The sequence below is a fragment of the Asterias amurensis genome, chromosome 14, assembly GCF_032118995.1.
Source record: "Asterias amurensis chromosome 14, ASM3211899v1".
NCBI lineage: Eukaryota > Metazoa > Echinodermata > Asteroidea > Forcipulatida > Asteriidae > Asterias > Asterias amurensis.
Genome location: NC_092661.1, coordinates 8,610,673 through 8,631,707, shown reverse-complemented (window position 1 = coordinate 8,631,707; position 21,035 = coordinate 8,610,673). Strand labels below are relative to the sequence as shown.

Below are 21,035 nucleotides of genomic sequence, written 5' to 3'. Positions count from 1 at the left end.
AGTCATAACTTATGTTAAACTAAAATTATTGACAGAACAAAATCTCCCCAACGTAAAACTCCATTAGGTTGGGACCACAATGGTCCCGGAAGTTCAATTTCTCGCGAGACTTGCACAGTCTATAGAAGGGACAGCATCAGATGACTTGTATCACTGGCCCTTGCAAATCATCACCAATTTCATGAAGGGGCAAAAAGTTCCCTGCAGCCAAAAATGTACGCTTGGAGAAAACCTCGTTTGAAGTTATGCTCATTTTGAAATTACAGGTTGGTAGACTATACGTTATTTAATATCTGAAATTTGTACACATCAGGGAAGCAAAGATCCAAAATCATACAAATCTGTTTTCAATTTTGTCCATAGCGATTTAAGTAATGAGCTAGTTATTTAATTAACAAAATTGTCTCTTCGTAAAAACTGTACAAAACGTGTTCTAAGTGCAGCGCGTCATGTTTAAACTTTTTGGCTGTTTGTGAAAACACAAAAGCCGGGAGCACCCACTTTTGGTGTCGTGCCAATAGAAAAACACATGCGGTTTACATTAGTTCCCTTGTCATTAGTTCCCTGGTCATCGTTTAATCTTTCTCACCTCCCTGGGGAGTATAGAGCCCTGAGCTAGAAAAAAAGGATCCTATCCTCTACATAGGATTAGTTTTAAATTTGCAGCCAAACATGTTTGGAGAAAATCACCGACCAGTCGCAAGCAAAACAAATAATTGTTTAGCAAAAAAAGGTAGGCTATTTGATGTGTTCATATGAATAATTTTTCACTAAAGTAAATTGTGAGTGAAAGGGTAAAATTATTGTTGAAATCATTGTTTGCAAACACTGTTTGCCAGTTAAACTTTGCCATTTTACCAACAATGAAAGTGAAGATCTTTAAAAATGCAAATCTGTTGCTATTTTAATCATTGTAAATTTAATTAATGAATAATAATTAACAAATTAATACAAAGTGTCTCTTCATGAAAACTGTGCGTTCGAGATCTGGGTGCAGCACGTTGTGCATTTGAGTCCAATTCTTAAACGAAAGTGTCTTGTCAAGAGAAACTTCAATTTATCTAGGTTTATAAAGTGTCTCTTAGTGAAAACTCAGAGTATTCTTTATTTGCACCTTGCACTTTGTATTTCATTGTGAAAACTGGCAAATCAAAATGTGGCTGTTCATGAAAATGCATAATTGTAATTTGGTTTAGTTGTCCTTGTTGTAATTATTGTAACACAAACTATAGTATTTTATGGCTTTTATTACTTGGGGAATGTTTCTTAAAATGTCTATGATTACATCAATAATGTATAAAAACACAAATTTTTCCCAAATATATGCATATTTCAAAAGAATTGTCTCATGAAAATTGAGGGTTTGGTCACAATCTACATGTACATGTAACAACAAATACCAAGAAGAGTGAATATTTGTTTGCTTTCATAGTGTGCTTAAATGCTGAAATTTTGATTCGTCAGATGTAATAATTACTATTCTCCAAGTAAAAACTTTTCCGATCGGTTGGCACTGGTTTTGAATTAAATACTAACTTATTCAGGGCTCAAATTGCATACTAGACCACTTTCCCTGGGCCAGCAGTTTTTGTGTGGGGCCAGTAAATATTTGACTGTACAAGTCCAGCTGTTTATCTTGCATATTTTAATTGAATATTCACAAATGTCTTAGAACTTGCTAAAAAAAACCCAGTTAACTTAAAAGCTTGTTATACTGGGTGGCGAAGCTTTCGTTTATTTTGAATATGGTCATCTAAAAAGAATTCTGATGCATTTGGAACCGAGATAAGCGCATGATGGTCTTGTGGATTCCCCCATCCCCAAATTGGAGCTCTGTAATTTTCCACAATGTTTTTACCAATCTTGCAATTGTCTTAACTTATCACTTCTACATGCACAAAATGACATGGCTTTCAAATGTGAACTGTTGCCATGACAGCAGATTGAATTTCTATTGAGTAATTGGTACAAGGCGAGTACAAAATGTTAAATCCATCCTCAATTCCCAGGAGACAAAATCCATACCAAACTCACTGGATACTCAACAGTTGGCTCGTACTGGATACATACATAGCAAGGGCATTAGTTTTTCAGTTTTTGAGACAAAAATTATAAGGATTTATCATATTTTATATTGCATAACTTCATACGGTCTGCCTCAACATGGATCAATAATACTACATGTAAGCTTTTCCCGTTAAATTAGTCCATGTTCATTGAGCTTCAGCTTTATGGTGCTTTTGTAAAGAAGTACGTGCTTATTTAGACCGTCCTTCAAATCAGTAATAATTGTCACATTATTACTGCAAGTAGAATATTTCAAATGATCAAATGATAATATTTGTTCACTATAATACTGGACAATGTATTACTCTCTAACTTGTAAATAAAACTCACCCATTATGGTAGAAAGATGGCTGCAATAATAATCAAGTTATTTGACATAAAATGGAACACATTTTGATCCTCTCTTTCAGAGATGGATTTCATAGTAATTTTCAGTTGGAGGCTGATTTTGATATTATCACTGTATGATATGAGCAAAACACCAAAAATGGAATATAAAAAGTATGTCAACTACAATGTACATGTTTAAGAGAGAATGCTTTGAGAACATTTTTGGTTCGTGTGGATTGTAACACTAAGAATCTTCAAACCATTCTCTTAAAATGGTTAACAAAGTTTCAAAGGTGTCAGCATGACCATATAAAAAGTTGCACCTTTAGTAGGTTTCCTAGAATGCAAAAAAAGTGTTTGGGTTTTATTAGCAGTACTTTATCCTACCAAACATTGATTTGTGTTATCGTTATCTGCACTTGTACAACTATTGGATTAAATCATAGAGCTCTATGGTTAAATGGACATCTTTCACTTGAAAATCCTGTTTGACACCAATGAATGGAGTACCCACAGTTGAAATTGTTTGCTTTTTAAACTTGCATTGCTAGATATCCCTTATCACTGTGGAGAAAACTAAAGAATGTAAACTCACCTATTGAGATTTAGGCTGAAGAGGTCTTTAATGACAGGGCGTACAGTCTGATGCTGAAAGTGATCATTGTCCTGGTTTTCCCGACAGTTATTGTCCAAGGCTGAATATCCAGGCGACTGTGACATCCATGAATAGTGTAGAAGCTCTCTTCCAATGGCTCATCAGGCTCACTGCTATCAAATAACCCAATGAGGTTCATATTAACATCGTACAGGGCGTACAGTCTGATGATGAAAGTGATCACTGTCTTGGTTTTCTGTACAATCATTGTCCAAGGCTGAATATCCAGGCTACTGTGACATCGATAAGTAGTGAAAAGGTTCTCTTCCATTGGCTCATCAGGCTAACTGCAATCAAAATAACAAAACAGGTACATATTAGTAAATGTGATTTAACAGTGCAGTGGTAAAAGAAAACTAACAATATACTCATGCTGATGTATTTTTAAAAACGTACAATTGATGCATTATTTTAGATCAGAACCATTAGAGTCTAGGGAGTAGAGTCTAGGGAGTAATTTCAATCAATCTGGATAAGTTCCATCTTTGCATTTCCCTAATAGCACCCCTGTTTTTTATTACTCTTCCAAATAGAATTTTACAAATTTTTACAAATTGCACACTATGCCGACTTTGTAACGCCAACTATGTCAGCTGCACCAATAAACTGAACTTCATTTTTTAAATCTGGTAATTTAGGCAAAAACAGACGTATAAAGACGTGAGATGGATTTTACAGAGATGTTGCCGGGTAGCTGTCAGCATTTCAAGCGGTTTGGGTACCCTGTACAACTATTATACAAATATTGACTGCTTCGAGTGCTATGGTTAAAACTACGACTCCCGAGGTGATCCCCAGAGCTTTCTATATTCCGGTTACAAACCCTTTCACAGACCAACTCGACCGATCCAAGGCAATGTGTTCCTTTAAAGTCAGCTTTTAATTGTTTTAAAATTTTTCAAAGAGTTTAAAAACTTTCTACATTTTTACAATTTTTTATAGTTTTTAGTTTTTTCATGAAAAACATAATCATTGGTTGAAATTTAGAAAAAAACATCGCTATACATCGCATTAGCTGCTAGTCTGGGTGCTCTCTGAAGTCCAGAATCCTGCGAAAGCTCCTACGCTCTAGAGGTCACTACACAGTTTATTGAATTGCTGCCTCTTTTGCAGAGCAAAGTGCATGCACTAGGGCATCGCTGAAATACTCTGGTGTAGGTAGAGCATTGATGTTAAGAAGATATTTTAAGAAAACTCACCTGTTGACAGCATTTCCAGCTATGCACTCTTATAGAAGCTTTGATCATGATCATTCCAGTAATTTTGAGTTCCCAGTTGTTGGCTCCAGCTCTGAGATCAGCAGAATACGGGTTCGGGTCCTGGTCTTGCTCCTTGTGTCTTTTAGCCTAACCATTATTGCTTTGTACTTCAGCTGGGACATACACCCATAGGTTCCATGGTTTGTGTAAAGCATTTATGTGCACTCACAACCCTGCTCTATTTACTTCCAACTGCAAACACTGTTGTACTTCAGTAGATGCAGATTTGGCCTTTGGTATCCAGGTATCCAAGAGCATTCACATCTCCATAATGATCTTTTAGCCTCTCTACCACATAGTGAATGAGTGGTTCTGCCTGGAATGACAAGAAAAACAATGTTCTAGATAAATAATGGGTTCCTACTTGGCATTAACAAGAAGTAGTATCTGACATTCAACTGATACTGGGAGCATTTTGTGAAGGGGGGGGGGGGGGAGGGGGTCACAATTAAAGAGGAATTACAGGGAGGTGTAAGCAAATGGAAACACTGAAGATCAGAGCAACTACAGGTAATATGGGATAACTTTCCGTATGGCGCCACCACCATTTCACTCATTTTTACAAAAAGGGATATCTCATTGAGGTAAATTAGATACTATTTATTTCATATCGAATGAAAAAGTGGTGGCGCCATACGGAAACTTTTCCTGAAACTGAACTAAGCATATAACCAAGAGGACAGAGGCCAATATGTACATGTATGAATGCATTTGAGTTGTTTGGTGAGAATGATTCCTAGACAATGTGAACTTAGAGGAGAAAATTTAAGTCTTGATCAGTTTGTATCAAAAAAAACTTTAGTGTGTAACTAAAACATAGAGACAGCAACTAGGGGTGAGATATATGGCCTAGTACATAAGAAGCAACAACCAATAATGAGGGATGAAAAGATTGTCTCAAATATTGAGATAAGAGGCTATAGGGTAGCTTCAGTAAAATCAAAAGAGAAAACAACCAAAGTAAAGAGAAACAAAGAGAGTACGATAAACCATTTTCAGACACACTCCGTAGCACTATTTGGTTTGGGTAAATCTAGTTTTGCACACCCAAACCCACCCATGGACACCTAGGCCCAATTAATAGAGCTGCTAAGCACACAAATTTGCTTAGCATGAAATGTTTGCCTTGATAAAAACAGGATTTCCCAACCAAATTTCCACATGATTTTCAGGATAATCAAACACACAACAGCTGAATAAGTACCAAGTAATATGCATCAAATGGAAAATTTGTTGGTACCCCTGTTTTTATCAAGGAAAAAATTTCATGCTAAGCAAATTTTTGTGCTTAGCAGCTCTATAAAATTGGGCCCAAGGGATAACTTTCCGTATGGCGCCACCACTTTTTCACTCATTTTTACAAAAAGGAATATCTCATTGAGAGGTAAATTAGATACTACATTATTTCATATCTAATGAAAAAGTGGTGGCCCCACACGGAAACTTTTCCCCAATAGTGTCCAGTGCCTTTATTAAACCACCCAGCCTCCTTTGATGAGAAAAGTTTCTGTTTCTGCCACCACTTTTTTGTTTGATAAGAATAGGCCCTATAATGTTTGATATTATAAATCAAATGAGATATTCCTTTGTGTCAAAATGGATAACTTTCCGTATGGCGCCAACACTTTTTCACTCTATTTTACGAAAAAGGATATCTCATTGAGGCAAATTAGATACTTTGGATAACTTTCCGATACTTTATTTTTTCATATCGAATGAAAAAGTGGTGGCGCCTTACGGAAACTTTTCCCACCCGCCTGATCAGTTTTAATGACATATTACAACAAGATAATGGCGCGCGCTATTGTGTAAAACATTTTGGCCATGCTCGCGCAGATCTTTTTCCAAAGGCAAGTTTTTGGCTTGACAGCCAACTTAGACCGCCAAAACATGGCCTGGATACAGCTTGAATAATAAAAGATTAAGTTTATTATCTTTTCCCCTGGTTTTGACTGATAATTACCAACAAATTTGTGTTTACAAAAAATGCTCCTACCGTTTCAATTATAGCATGACGACGCCATCTTTGTAGTGTGCCACACTTGATCAGGCCCAAGGCGCATGCGTGTTGACGTTTTGCGTGACGACATCTCTATAATTTACATGCTGCAAGACAATAATCGTCTGCTCAACCAAAACAGAACTTATGGTCAATTTATGTTATAACCGAAGGAGTTTTCTCGTAACAAAAATGTTACCCCTGGAAATGTGAAACTTAGACCTATCAAGACTTGTTTGAAAGTGTTTTAATTTAAGTTGTGTTGGTGTTTTTTGAGGCAATGGACAATATTGGTAATACTCAAAATAATTGTTAGCATATTAACACTAGCAATGGAGAGCTGTTGATAGCATATAGCACATTGTGAGAAACGGCTCCCTCTGTTTCAAGAAAGAAGTAATTTTCCATTAAAATCTTTGAATTTGATTTCGAGACCTCAAACTAATAATTTTAGCATCAAGCATCTGAAAACACACAACTTCGTGTGACAAGGGTGTTTGTTTCTCCCATTATTATCTCGCAACTTCCACGACCAATTGGGTTCTCTTTTTCGCCGGGTTGTATTTTGTGCGTATGTCAAAAAACAAGTGAGAAGACTGACCTTTGACAATTTACCAAAGGTGTCCAGTGTCTTTATAGATATGATAAGGCAGCGTTTCCAAATAAAATTGTCTTGCTTTACTTTTTTTTAGTGAAGAATTGTTTCCCTTTCCATGGAAATCGGTAGGCCTAACTGATTGGTCTCGTGTTTATGTTATCATGTCCCGTCATATAGACAAAGCATAATCTTGAAAGATGGGGGGGGGGGGGGAGGGGGGACATCGTTAGTCATAGCATTAACAGCGTGGGGGTAATGCAGGGGCCCGCTTTAAGGCCCCTCCATTAATCGCCGACAACGGTATGTTTTAATGCTAAATTTGCCCCTTTTTTTTGGGGGGGGGGGGGAGGGGGGCACGGCGTTTGGTTGAAAAGTTGCAAGAAGTTGAACTTGTTTACTTTCAAGCAATTCCGGCTCTTTTGATTTCAGCCATGCCAGGATTTTTAATTTTGAAGGCCCTATCTTTGTCATTGTTGTCCATTTTTTTTAAATCTGTCTTTTCGGGGGGCAGGATTTTGTGTGGAAAATTAACTGTTGCTAAACTTTTTATTATGAGCTATTTCTGACTATTTTATTTTTAGGCCAAATGTAAACTCAAAAGAGACAATAGTCTGTTGACTGCAAGAGACAAATAAAATAATAGTCTGTTGAGCAAAAGTATGCACTGAACCTTTGAAGTCAGGAAACAAAATATGAGAAGGTCATTTTCAAAAGCTAATCACTTTGGCTGCAAATATCGTTGTTTCTATATCCAAACAAAAAGCTACAAACATACCAGGAAAAAATGTCCTTCATATTTTTGGGAAAGCAATAAATAACGATTTATCTGTGATTTTAAAGGCATACCTGTCCTATTTGGGCAAATAAAATAACAAAAGTGACTTTTATATGAAGTCTCTTATTTGTTTTCTCTCTTTCACTTTTACTGTATTTAGACGGATATATTTATTCACAATGACACAAAGATAACAACTTTAATATTACCAGTGAGCTTTCAGATTAAAACTGATCATTTATTTTCATTTTAATGAAAATACCAATAATGTACTTAGTCTTTAAAAATGTTGTGCCCAATTACTTCTGATTAAAGAAAAAAAGACCAATATAGATTTAGTGTATATTCATTTTGATAACAGTATCGATATTGTCCAGCAAACTGCTTCGTCTCAAACATAACCACAAACCCTTTGGGAATCAATCTTAAACATGTCGGAAATTTTTTCTCAAACTCTTGGTTTTTATAAGGCAATCAAAAAAACATTTCTTTCAACATGCCCATAATTTGTCAAACCATAAACTATAATCACATTAGGATGTATACCTTTCATAGGTTGGTTTTGATCTGTTTGTTGAAAACTACAGGGTGAGTGAAAAAGAAGTTGACCAAGGTTGGTGATGTTTTTCAAAACTAACAAACAAACAATTGACATTCAAAAGTTCAGTGAAGCATATATTTAGCAAGCACTCTCTCCTGCTTAATAGAAAAAATAAGAAATAAATAAATTAATCACTCCTAAAGAGGAGCTATGTCTATTTTAATAAAGGTACTCATTTTGCAAGCTGTCCACGGAACACTTGACAAAACAAATGAATGACTTTGTATACCCTTTTACTCAAATGTTTAGATTCAGCCAACTTAAACATGGACAGTCAGCTATTGACCCATTTCACCTGGCGTCATCATCAGAATAATCTTGGATGCGCCATTTTTGTGGTCAATGTCAACGTGTGTTATTCAGTAAAGTCTGCCTTTTTAGGTGACGCGGCGTTTACGCCTATTGACCACCAACATGGTGAGCGTGGCATCAGTCGACGCAAGTGACGCGAGTGCAAGGGGTCAATAAACATGAGTGCTTTTTAGTAAAACGGGCATAACCAAGAAATATTCAATTTGTTTCATTCTTTTGTTTTCAGATAAGCAGGAAAGAATACTTGTTTAATATGTGCTTCACTGGGGTTTTGAGTGTCAGTTTTTGTTTTGTTTTTTTTTAATCATAAATTTCGGTCGTCTCAATTTTGAGTCAACCTGTACAGGACCAGAACTGACAGTGCTCTTCAAATAAGTTTATACTTTTTAATAGTACAGACAGTGAAACTTGCTTCATATACCTTGAACTACATATGACTGCATTCTTGTCTAATTTTAGACTGTTTGGTTTAAAGGCACTTGACACTATTGATAATTACTCAAAGTAGTTGTTAGCATAAAACTAACTTGGTAATGAGCAATGCAGTTATTGAGAAAGAAGTAATTTCTCACTAAAAAATTTGAATTGAAATCAAGACCTCAGCTGAGCTCTCAAATTCAAGCATCTGAAAGCACACAACTTAAGCGACAAGGGTGGTTTTTCTCCCATTGTTCTCTCGCAAATTCGATGACCAATTGAGTTCGAATTTTCACAGGTTTGTTATTTTATGCATATGTTAAGATACACCAAGTGAGAAGACTGGTCTTTGACAATTACCAAAGGTGTCCAGTGCCTTTAAAACACATAGAAGTTTTTTCGTTACGTCATAATTACCATTATATAGAGAGTGAAAAATGCTTTAGACTTATCATGAATTGTTTCACTCATTGGATTCTTGTATAGGTTATTGTACATCACCACAAGAAACCTCAGTTCTAAAAAAATACATAATACAAGATTTATCATTATTTACATACATAAGACAGGGGCCCAATTTCATAGCACTGCTTAAACAGAAAATATTGCTTGGCGCATTTCTGCTAAGCAGAAATGAGCAGGATACCAGTCACAAATTGAACATGCGACACGGTAGTTTGGCTGGTAACCTTGTTCTGGTAAGTATATTTTTGTTGTGCTCTATAAAATTGGGCCCTGATGGCACGATACGGTGCCCAGCACCACGTTTCTGGTATTGAATTAATACAATTTGATTGATTTTTTTTACAAAAAGATTTGACAGAACATGCTCATCCTTTTTTAAATCGAGGACCAGCCTCCTTTCCGTGTCTCTACATTTATCCTGCGGATGGGACGTAAAGCAGTTGGTCCCGTGTGTTGGTCCCGCACGTAAAAGAACCCAGTGCACTTATTGAAAAGAGAACGGGTTTGCCCCATTGTTCCTGGTTTGATTGGCTGCATATTGCACCAAAGCATTTTGTATACATTTATTTGGGACTACGGTTGAATTTTGAGACCTACTCCTTTAACACAACACCATATTTTACATAACACCATGTATACATGGTGTTATGTAAAAGGTTTTCCTGGTTTGATTGGCTGCATATTGCACCAAAGCATTTTGTATACATTTATTTGGGACTACGGTTGAATTTTGAGACCTACTCCTTTAACATAACACCATGTTTTACATAACACCATGTATTATGTAAAAGGAGTAGGTCTCATAATTCAAATGTAGTCCAACATACCTTGCAGGAAAATACTGTACGTTTAAAGCGCCTTGAGCGTCACTGAGTGACAGATACGCGCGCTATATAAAAATCCACTATTATTATTAGTAAAGCACATCTTTTAAAGGTGGTTTACCGGTAGTATGAGGGTGCAAAGTACATGCAGTGTGAATTAAGAAGACTCAACTTTGGAAATTGACTGAGCAAATGCGACACAAACAAAGTGTTCATGGGAAACACTGCTCTTACATATTTTTACCTTGGACAAACTTTTTGTAAATTTCCAAGTCCTCAACAAAACATGGCTGAGCGCCAACCATTCCTCGTAGTACGCAGGTTTCATAAACGGCGCGGGAAGTTCGATCAACCATGGGCGGAGTCACCTCATATGAACTGTCCAATGAAAAGACGCTAGCTGGGAACCTGTCAAGATGGAAACGGGTATGTTTTTTAAAGTTATAGTTTTCCAAAATGGGTCACACTTAAACTATTTTGGGCTCCGAAATCAAACCATTTCAGTGTGCACTAATTTTTAAATACATAAGGTCTTTATGAAAGCGGAAACCAAAATTACAAGCGCCTCAACCTCACTTCATGTTAATATGCCACTTTATTTGATGCACAAGTCATGCAACTTGTTCACAACTTGTCTACCACCGGTTCTTTTCAGAATCAACACTACTCAAAGAGTTTCACTCATGGTGTTAAGTAAATGTCACCTAATAAGTCACTTCACAAAATAAAACCAAAACAGACCTGCCCGCAGAGAGCTATGCACAAACCAATGCGTATTTTGGTTTTTCATTTTGTTAAAAACCAAACATAAAACTACGCCTATTATTTTGAGCACTGTGCTCACACTATGTAGTTCCATAGACTTCAGAGGCCAGTTGTAATATTTCACTTTGTAAAAAAACCATGAACAAGTTTGCTACTCGTTGGTTATTCTAAAATGTGTTAAAATATGAAGGAACAAAATTTAAGGTAATTGTTTTTATTTTAGAAAGGTGTGATTTCCAATCCAATTTTCTACAAGAAATAGTTGAAAAACTTACAGTTTCGTTGCTCTCTTCATACAACGTTTAGTCCTTCCCCGAATGGAAGGAATCTCAGGGCAAATGCTTCTTGAGTTCAAATCAACTGACACAAACCTGAAAATAAACAAGAAAAGTCATGTTAACACAAATGCCCCGCAAGCTACTAGTCCCTTTCTCATCATTTGACCTTGTGGTCTAAAAATAGGAGGCTTCTGTATCCCAAGACTAATCCACACCAGTTCATATACCAAGTCCTTTTTAAAATGATCACTGGGACATATTTATTTTCTTTTTTCTCAGGCATAACATATATATATATGTGACAGGCTTTGTTTTTGATCAATAAAGGTGAATAAAACATGTTCTTTTTGTTCATCCCTTAGACATCGATAGTTGATGTTTTTATTAAACAGGCTGTTTCTCCAGTATGTGTTTTTTAAGATTATGACATAATCTATTTTCCAACAGGTCATAACTTTTGAACCAAACATCACACAAGTGTATAAGATGTCAAAATGAAGCTTGTTGTATGCTCTTTTCAGCCATGTATAAAACCCAACAAGTTAATTTCCCCCCTTGTGAATAATTTCCACAGAGCCCATCGTATATTTTATTCATAATAACATTTACATTTGACTAGGGGAGGGGTCCCAAGACCCAAGACTTTTGAGAGACCCCAAGACAAATCCACAAACCAAGTTTGCAGTTGATATGCAGAGTCCATCTCTATCCAACAAAGATTTGTTATTTTAGTGACAATGAGCTTGACATTATGACCAAAGGGGTTCAAAGGCTTTATGCCCCATGTGAAGGACAAAGGGTCATGATTAAGTATCTTGCTTAAAGGCAGTGGACACTAGTGGTAATTACTCAAAATAATTATTAGCATAAAACCTTACTTGGTAACGAGTTGTGGGGAGCTGTTGATAGCATAAAACATTGTAAGAAACGGCACCCTCTAAAGTAACGTAGTTTTCAGGAAAGAAGTATTTTTCAACTTTCGTAATTTGATTACGAAACCTCAGATTTAGAATTTGAGATCTTGAAATCAATCATTTGAAGCACGCAACTTTGTATGACAAGGTTTTTTTTCTTTCATTGATATCTTGCAACTTCGACTTCCAATTGAGCTTGAATTTTCACAGGTTTTTTATTGAATGCATATGTTGAGATACAGCAAGTGAGAAGACTGGTTTTTGACAATTACCAATAGTGTCCAGTGTCTTTAAGAACACAGGTGTGAAGACTCTTGAACCCACACTCTGCTGAACAAGAATACCACAGCTTAAGTTCGGGCCTCTTAACCGCTAGGCCGTGACACACCACAAAGGAACTGTGGGCAGGGGTGTGAAGTTGGGTTTCTGGCGCCTTCAAACAATTGCTCTGGGCAGGTAATTTCTGCCTTGGGTAGGTGAGGCTCCCAGCCTTAAAATGTGTAGCCACCTTGAAGAATTAACGTTTCATAAATTTAACTCCACACATTGAATGAGACATTTCATATAATTACCTTTGATAAATACTGATTGTTTGTCTGGCTGGGTTCTTGATCTCCACACCATATACTTCCTTAGTACTGGGAAATTTATCCTGCGTGTTTGAGAGACAGCGGTAAGTTAGCAACAAAAAACTTCAAGATTAATAAGGAATAATATTACATAAAAATTGTAAGTTAAATCTGAAATCAAACTGATTATAAAGGATTTTGTGTGAGTTAAATAAACCGTTTTTGGGTTGAACAAATAAAAATTGGCTAGAGGGAAACTCAAACCAAAGACTTCCGGGCACGGAAACGTGCAGGCACTCTTCCAACTGAGATAGCTAGCCCTATTTTGGTGGGATCCTTTCACAGGTTGCATCATAATTTGGATGTGATCCCTGGTTCTACATGGCAGTTAATGGTTGAATGGCTTCTGACTGGCACCCCAAACAAAGATATATTTAGACTGCCAACACAGGGCTACTGTAGATAGCTCATAATGGTAGAGTGCCGGCACGTTAAACTGAAGGTCATTGGTTCAAGTCCCACTCCAGTAAATGTTTCGCTTTGCAAACAAAATCTACTCCAAAGGCCATCAGGCCTGAGGCTGTGTTCTTAAGGGGCAACTACGTACCTGTATTGGAATGTTTTAAAGGCAGTGGACACTATTGGTAATTACTCACAACAATTATTAGCATAAAAACTTACTTGGTAACAAGTAATGGGGAGAGGTTGATGGTATAAAAGATTTTTTAGAAACGGCTCCCTCTGAAGTGGCGTAGTTTTTGAGAAATAAGTAATTTTCCATGAATTTGATTGCTAGACCTCATATTAGAATTTGAGGTCTCGAAATCAAGCAACAGAAAGCATATAATTCTGTTCATTACTATCTAGCAACTTTGACGATCAATTGAGCTCAGATTTTCACAGGTTTGTTATTTTGTGCATATGTTGAGATACAACAAGTGGGAAGACTGGTCTGTGACAATTACCAATAGTGTCCACTGCCTTCAAGGGGCCGAAAGGCAATAATTAGAGGTAACAGAGGCGATTGACTCAGTTGCTTCAATGAAGTATTAGGACTTGACGCTCAAGGCGATTTATAAACAAAACCAGAAAACCACAGCCAATAATGGTCATTTGACATAAACTCATCATCTGACATTGAGACGGCTAGGAACATAGAAATAGAACCTGGAGAACGCCGAGTGGAACATTGTGTGTGATTTCGTTGTGAGACCACTTTTATCGATGCGCGTGCGCCATTTGTTATGCCGTACATAGTGGGCATTAACATTGACCTATGAAAAACACGTAGAAATGTCTATGTAAGATCAGGTGATAATCGTTTTGCCACACAGGCATGTCTTGTAGTGTGATAAGCCGCGTTTACAGATGACACACAGGGCCGTCGAGCTCAGCGTTCTCCAAGTTCTATTTCTGTGGTTAGATAGAACCCACCATCTCACCTTCATGCGTAGCTCCTGCTTTCTAGATTTGCCAACGCTGATGTCAGACCGAGTTTCTGCGAGCTCCTCATCACTGCTTGATGTCCCTTCAGAGGACGATGCAATGTCGTTACTCGTTTTGGGTGACCCAGCCGTGATGAGACGCTCAGCAAGAACACGGGCCGCAGACTTTTGGTATGAACTGCAGCCAGAAAAAAGGGACTTTAGTCTCAATGCACCGCTTACATTTGAATTCCTCAGACTATAGAGACAGTTGCTATGTCACATGATTCGGGGCAAGCTTTTGTTTAGCAACCTCCAAATGAGCAAACCCAGGTACCATTGTGCCATACGAAACAATTTTTACTTAAACAAGCACATTCAATGTAAATGCAAGTATACTCTTGTACTCATCATCAGTCTCAAAGTTAACACTTGAACAGCATTTTACAAAATGACCATATTACAAAGTGAAGTGTAATTGCTCACAGGCATGACAACTTGAAAAATGTAAAACATTGTTACCAAGTACATGGGCTGACCTACATGTACGTAGGTATGGTAAAGGTTTTAATTGACTTTTCTGTTGGCTTTTTCTTATTTTTCCCAAGGGCAAACAGTCGGAAATCAGACTAAAAGGGGAAGAAGTCATGTCTGTATTCAATAAGTCATGTCTGATTTGAATATTGTCTGGTACAAGGGCATGCTTGATCACAATTTACCACTTAAAATTGAATTCCTCAGACTATCGAGACAGTTGCTCATCTGGAGGTTGCTATGCAAAGGCTTGCCCTGAACCATTTGACATAGCAACTGTCTGTGTAGTCTGAGGAATTCAAATGTAAGCGGTAAATTGTGTTTATAAGCAAGTCATTGTTATTCAAATCTATTTCATAAATGGCTAATTGAAAAACACCACAATGCCACAATTTGGAGTCCTGCTATTGGGCAAATTTTACTTCTGAAATGGTTTATGTTGCGTGGTCAATGTTTTATCACTGCAATATTTAATTCAAGCAGCTCCATGAAAATGGTACAAGGGCAAACGAACAGAGCTGGATACGAAGTACGAACAGAGCTGTGGTTTAATTTCTTTGGCCAAAAGCGCAGAACTATGTAGTACACAATGCCATGAAGGTGGGCCCTGGTGGTTTTTCGCCATGTCTTAAATGGCGGCTACAGCTACAGCTATGGCTAGATATCCATGTCATCAAGCGTTAAAGTATAGGACATCTTTAACAACACCTTTAAGAACAAAAGTCAAATCCGTAACTGTAGTCGCAACTTCCGATACTGCGTTAGATTTTTGCTTGTTTGTTTGTTTGTTTGTTTGTTTGTTTGTTTGTTAAGATGAGCTTCCTGTAAAGGAACTTGGCAAACTCCCACAAGAAAAATACACCACGCTGGCAACATCCTATCTCTCTCATACATGTACTAACCTTGGTTTAACATTACAGGAACACGTGGCCTTGGATCGGTCGAGTTGGTCTTTGAAAAGTGTTTGTAACCGGTTGTTATAAAATGCATATGGTTAGAAAGATATTGTAAAAGTAGAGTACAATGATCCACACAAACATGCCTCAAAATTGCACGGTTTTCCTTTTACCTTGTCAACTAACACGGTCGGCCGGCCATATATGGGAGTCAAAACACGGTCGGCCATATGGCCGACAGTGTTAGTTTGCACAGTAAAAGGAAAACCACGCAATTTTGAGGCAAATTTGTGTGGATCATTGTATTCTACTTTTAAAACATTATCCATCCATATGCATTTTATAAAAAACGGATACAAACGCTTTTTATAGACCAACTTGTCCGATCCAAGGCAACGTGTTCCTTTAACGATTAGGAATTGCCCAAATCGATTAGGAATTGCCCAAATCAAGAAACTGCGATTGGACTGGTATCCAGCCAATGGATATTTGATTAAATCTGGGTGCAACGTTGGTATGTTTAGATGTACCTGAGTTCTTCTTTAGTCTTGGACTGGCTGACTCGTACTGTAAACGGACTGACGTTTGCTGCGGTCTTTGGCATGAAATCTCTGAGAAGCAAAAGGTGATAATGGAGGCGGACAAGCACCAAGAGAACAATCAGAGCTTGATGAAGATGATTAGATGATGTTTAAATGGACACATTTGCCAGGCAATGGTAATAATATTAACAATAATAGCAGGCATTTATTGGGTGCTCTTTACACAGGGTACCACAGCGCTTTACAAGAAACAGAACAAGAGCAATTAAATAATGGCACAGGAGGTCTCAACCAACAGGAATGTTTTGAGATGTTTCTTGAAAACTTCAAGGGATTCTGCAGAACGAATTTGATGAGGGAGACGGTTCCAAAGGCGTCGAGCATGTGCGTAAAAAACACGATCCCTAGAAGCAGAATGCACCGTTGGACCTGCCAAGAGTGTACTGTCTGAAGCCAGGTCGTCAGGGATGGATGACCACAGATGTAAGCCACATATCATAAAGCAAAGTTAGTGTAATAAAATATAAAACGATTTGGGGTTGAACAAATTTTGTTTTTACTTGAGCAGGATTTGAACCAACGACCTCCGGATAAACAAATATTCATATCAAAATTAATCATTTAAAACAAAAGACCATGTAACCTGTGACATCATGTGTAAACTTATGAAATGTAACTCAGAATATTTGTTGCTTAATTGGTAACGAGCAATGGAGAGCTGTTGATATTTGTGAGAAACGGCTCCCTCTAAAGCAACGTAGTTTTTAAAAAAGAGGTAAATTGTTCTCACTCAAATAATTAAATACTTCAGCTGAAGTCTTTTATAATGCATAACTGAAAGCACACAATTTTTGTGCAACAAGGGTGTTTTTTCTTTCATTATTCTGAAGCCCAAATTTTCACAGGCTTATTATTTTATGCATATGTCGGGATACACAAAGTGAGCGAACTAGTCTTTGACAATATTACCAAAGGAGTCCAGTGCCTTTAAGGTGACATGGTTTACAGCAGATGAATAACGGCAATCAGCGTAATCAGGGGGAGCTTCGTTCGTCACACTCTGTAGTTTGTAACACTTGACACTTTGCAACTATGTGACAGATTTAATTCAACTTGTTTGTTTGATTGGCTCATATTGGGCCAAAGCACCTTGGTTGTTGGTAACCAATACATGGTGCTAAGTAAAGGAGTAGGTCTCAACCTCAAAACATAGCTCTACAGGAAAAATACTGAATACTGATGCGCCATGATAATCTGAGAGACGGATTTGAGCATTGCAACAGAAGCCACTATTATTATTACCTCCAAGTAGGCTTGAATCCTTGATTCTGATTGGTCAATCCATAGCAACAAGTTGTGTGATATAAACCTATATTGCACGGCCCATATCACACCCTGCGGCTTGTGTGTTCTGACTACACAACAAGTTTTCTTGAAGATAAATACGTTATCACGTGCACTCGTGGAATACGGACAAATATAGCGCGTCTGCATCCAATACCCAACTCAGCTTTTAGCATCGTTGGATTTGGTACACAAAAGCGCTATATTTTTCCGTATTCCACTCGCGCTTGTGTGATAACTTATATTATCTTCCAGTACGCGCTAATCCACCAATCAGATGCTCCAACTTCTAGGGGGATAAAAACATATATACTACTTCCTCTGTTTTTATTACACAGTGCGTATTGTGAATGTCAATGCGTCCCGCTCCGTATACGGACAGTGTAAAAATTACATTCTAAACTGTGTGTGCGTGCATGCTGTTCGTCGCCAAATAACGTTCTGAAATTTTAAACTTTGCGCGCTGCTCGTGAGACTGGAAGATAAATTCGTTATAACACGCGCGCTCGTGGAATATGAAAAAATATAGCGGGTCTGCGTCCATATCCAACTCGGCCTTCGTCCTCGTTGGATATGGGACACGGAAGCGCTATATTTTTCCGTATTCCACTCGCGCTTGTGTGATAACTTATAATATGTTTTAATGGCATCACTTTTTATCAAAACATTTGGATGATGTTGGAAAACCTAAACCTAGCATGAACAATTCAAAGCATGAACTTACCTTGTGGATTGTGGCATGTTAATACAAAACAACTCCATGAGAGTGGTCAGCTCAGATAGTCTGTAATAATCAAAGTATGGGTCGATGCATTCCGGGTGTAGGGGGGTTTCCAGAATGATGGACTCTTCACCTGAGCTGTTTATGGACTTCTTCACTTCCTCATAGGGGAGTGGGAGCGCCTGGATATTTTCCATGTCGAACCACTGAGTACACCTGAAGGATTTGTCAAGAAACAAAATCATAAAATTAATAGGTCTCAAATATTATAAACCACAAGGGAAAATGACCAGGTAAATTCTAAACAATTTGGGGCTGAACAAAGAAAAATTTACTAGAGTAGGACTTGAACCAATAACCTATGGATTAACGTGGCGGTGCTGAACCAACTGAGCTATCAGCCCTATGTCGGTGGTTTCCCTATTTTGTCAATATCTAGGGAGACTTCCAACATAGGGCTGTACAGCTCAGTTGGTTGAGCACCGACATGTTAATCCAGAGGTAGTCGATTCGAGTCGCACTCTAGTCTATTATTTTTTTGCTCAACCCAAAATTATTTTTAATGTCTAAAGGTCCATGTTAAATTTCTCCTATTTAAATTAATGATAAAGACAGATGCTGGAAGGAAAATGAGTCTGCAGCTGATTTCGCGAAACGCTAAGATTAATCCTTTCTTGAGTTAGGACGAGTAACTCGTCCCGGCTTAGGATTAATCTTAAGGTCTGCATGCTACAGTGCAGGGTTGTGACTCGTCCTAAGTCCTAAGATTAATCTTAAGTTAGGAAGAGTTTGGTGAAATCGACGGCTGGTTCCTTTAGGTACAATGAATATTTAGTAACCATTGCTGTAATTGGATACTGGGAATATGACCAAGATGGTGGCAGCTTGATAATGTCTATAAGCACACACTTTGAACCTGTGTCACAAATAACAACAGACCAAATCAGCCAGTCACAGGACACACATTAGCTACACAATGTCAACAAACCAAGCAAGCAATGCAACATGATGAGCATGGTCAAGCAAGGAGAAAGTTAGTTCCAGTGCGGACATTTAGTCCACTACTGTCCAGCAACGAACATGCGCAGTGACGCACTCACTCGGACGACTCATTTGGAAGCCTTGTCAACAATCAGTATACAGTATCAACGCTCCACTCCATTGTGGCGTGTCATGGCCAAGCAGTTAAGAGCACCAAATTCAAGCTCTGTGGTTTGATCAGCAGAGTGTGGGTTCAAATCCCGTTCGTGACACTTGCTACATAAAAATGAGGAGGTAGTGCTTTCTGCTCTACCGGCCAGGCTTCTGACTGATGAAACCCAAGCCTACATTATGGACTGTAAAAGGGGTAACCCTATTTCAGCCCTAGGAGTAGGTGGCAACGGCCTCTGTGACAAAAATAATTGTAGCCCACACCTATGTGTCTGGCGACTTGCATAAAAAAATAAAAATAAAAATAAAAATAATAATGTATAGTGCCTTTAACATTATATGTTTACTAAATTGATTTACTAACGTTCTATTGCTCTGGGTGAACTGCCCCATGGCCTCGCTGTGATGTAGGTAGTAGTCAGTAGGGAGGTCCCATAGACTTGGCCCAGTCAGTTTAGGTCTGTACACACCAAGGAAGAGATTCAATGCACTCTGCTTGTCGGCATCTAGGTTTGAGATCACAAATTTTTGTTAGAAATCAGGTTAGGTTGAGGGACTGGCGCAACTCTAAATCAGGTGTTCATAGAATTGCTTTTGCATTTATATTGTGGTTATTTGTATCGTATTCTTTTATACTACATCAAGCATTATTGAAATCAAATGGTGTTAAACAAATATTGCAATCTACATTTTCATCTGCGTCACTCGGGGGCGCTTGAGTGACGTCAAGGCCCTTTACCCTTTGGTGTACAAGGTGGTCGCTAGCGACCACTAAAAACACGCCAAAATGATTTTTTTTAACAGTCATAACTTAAAAAACTACTTTTTACATTTTTGATTTTTTTAAGTTTAATTTGTACACCAAAGGGTTAACATACAATATTTTCCTTCAAGGTATGTGGGACTACAATTGAACTATGAGATCTACTCCTTTTACATAGCATAATGTGCTGTGACGCATTATGCTGCCAATCAAACCAGGAACACAGGGGCGAACCCCTTTGTTTTATCGACAAGTGCCCTAGGTTATTTTACGTGCGTTACACAACACACAGGACTTATGGCTTTTTGTCCCATCTGAAGGACGGAGAATCAAGGTTAAGTGTCTTGCTTAAGGACACAGGTCTCAAGACTGGGATTCGAACCCACACTCTGCTGATCAGAAACACCAGAGTTTGAATACAGTGTTCTTAACCGCTAGGCCACTATACATGTACTTCCACAAAATACTCAAGGCTTAAATTGAATCTCTTTACAAAATGTCAATAACAAAGCATACCTGAGAATGTGTTACTATAGTAACGTGATAGTGACTGCTTGATGTCTCTTGAGTGGCTGGTCCAACGTGACAGCTTACGATATGTTCTGATGCTATGTACGAGCTGAGAGCCTCCATACTGCAGCGCTAACGTGTCTCCCATGTCCTCATACAGATCCTCCAACATCCTTCAACGATCACAATCAAAATCCCAATTCAACTCAACTCAATTAAAATCAATTCAATATTATAAACATCACGTTAAAAACATGAACAAATTCAATTCAAATCAACTCAATTCAGATCCTCCAACATCCTTCAAAGATCACAACCAAA

General features: G+C 37.9%; 1 protein-coding gene across 4 annotated transcripts in view; it reads right to left on the bottom strand.

Moving 5' to 3' along the window:
* Window positions 1-8,878: 8,878 nt before the first annotated feature.
* LOC139947110 (polyphosphoinositide phosphatase-like) overlaps window positions 8,879-21,035 on the bottom strand; it is a 32,501-nt gene continuing 20,344 nt past the window's right edge. For 3 of the 4 annotated variants that reach the window (XM_071944952.1, XM_071944951.1, XM_071944949.1), the window contains exons 17-24: window positions 20,721-20,887; window positions 19,806-19,947; window positions 18,293-18,505; window positions 16,213-16,293; window positions 14,271-14,451; window positions 12,832-12,911; window positions 11,343-11,438; window positions 8,879-10,710 (exon numbers count right to left, since the gene is read on the bottom strand). In XM_071944952.1, the coding sequence (XP_071801053.1) occupies window positions 10,533-10,710; window positions 11,343-11,438; window positions 12,832-12,911; window positions 14,271-14,451; window positions 16,213-16,293; window positions 18,293-18,505; window positions 19,806-19,947; window positions 20,721-20,887 (1,138 nt within the window). In that variant the 3' untranslated portion in view covers window positions 8,879-10,532. The remainder of the gene's footprint in view (window positions 10,711-11,342; window positions 11,439-12,831; window positions 12,912-14,270; window positions 14,452-16,212; window positions 16,294-18,292; window positions 18,506-19,805; window positions 19,948-20,720; window positions 20,888-21,035) is intronic. The other variant, XM_071944953.1, reaches the window with a different exon arrangement.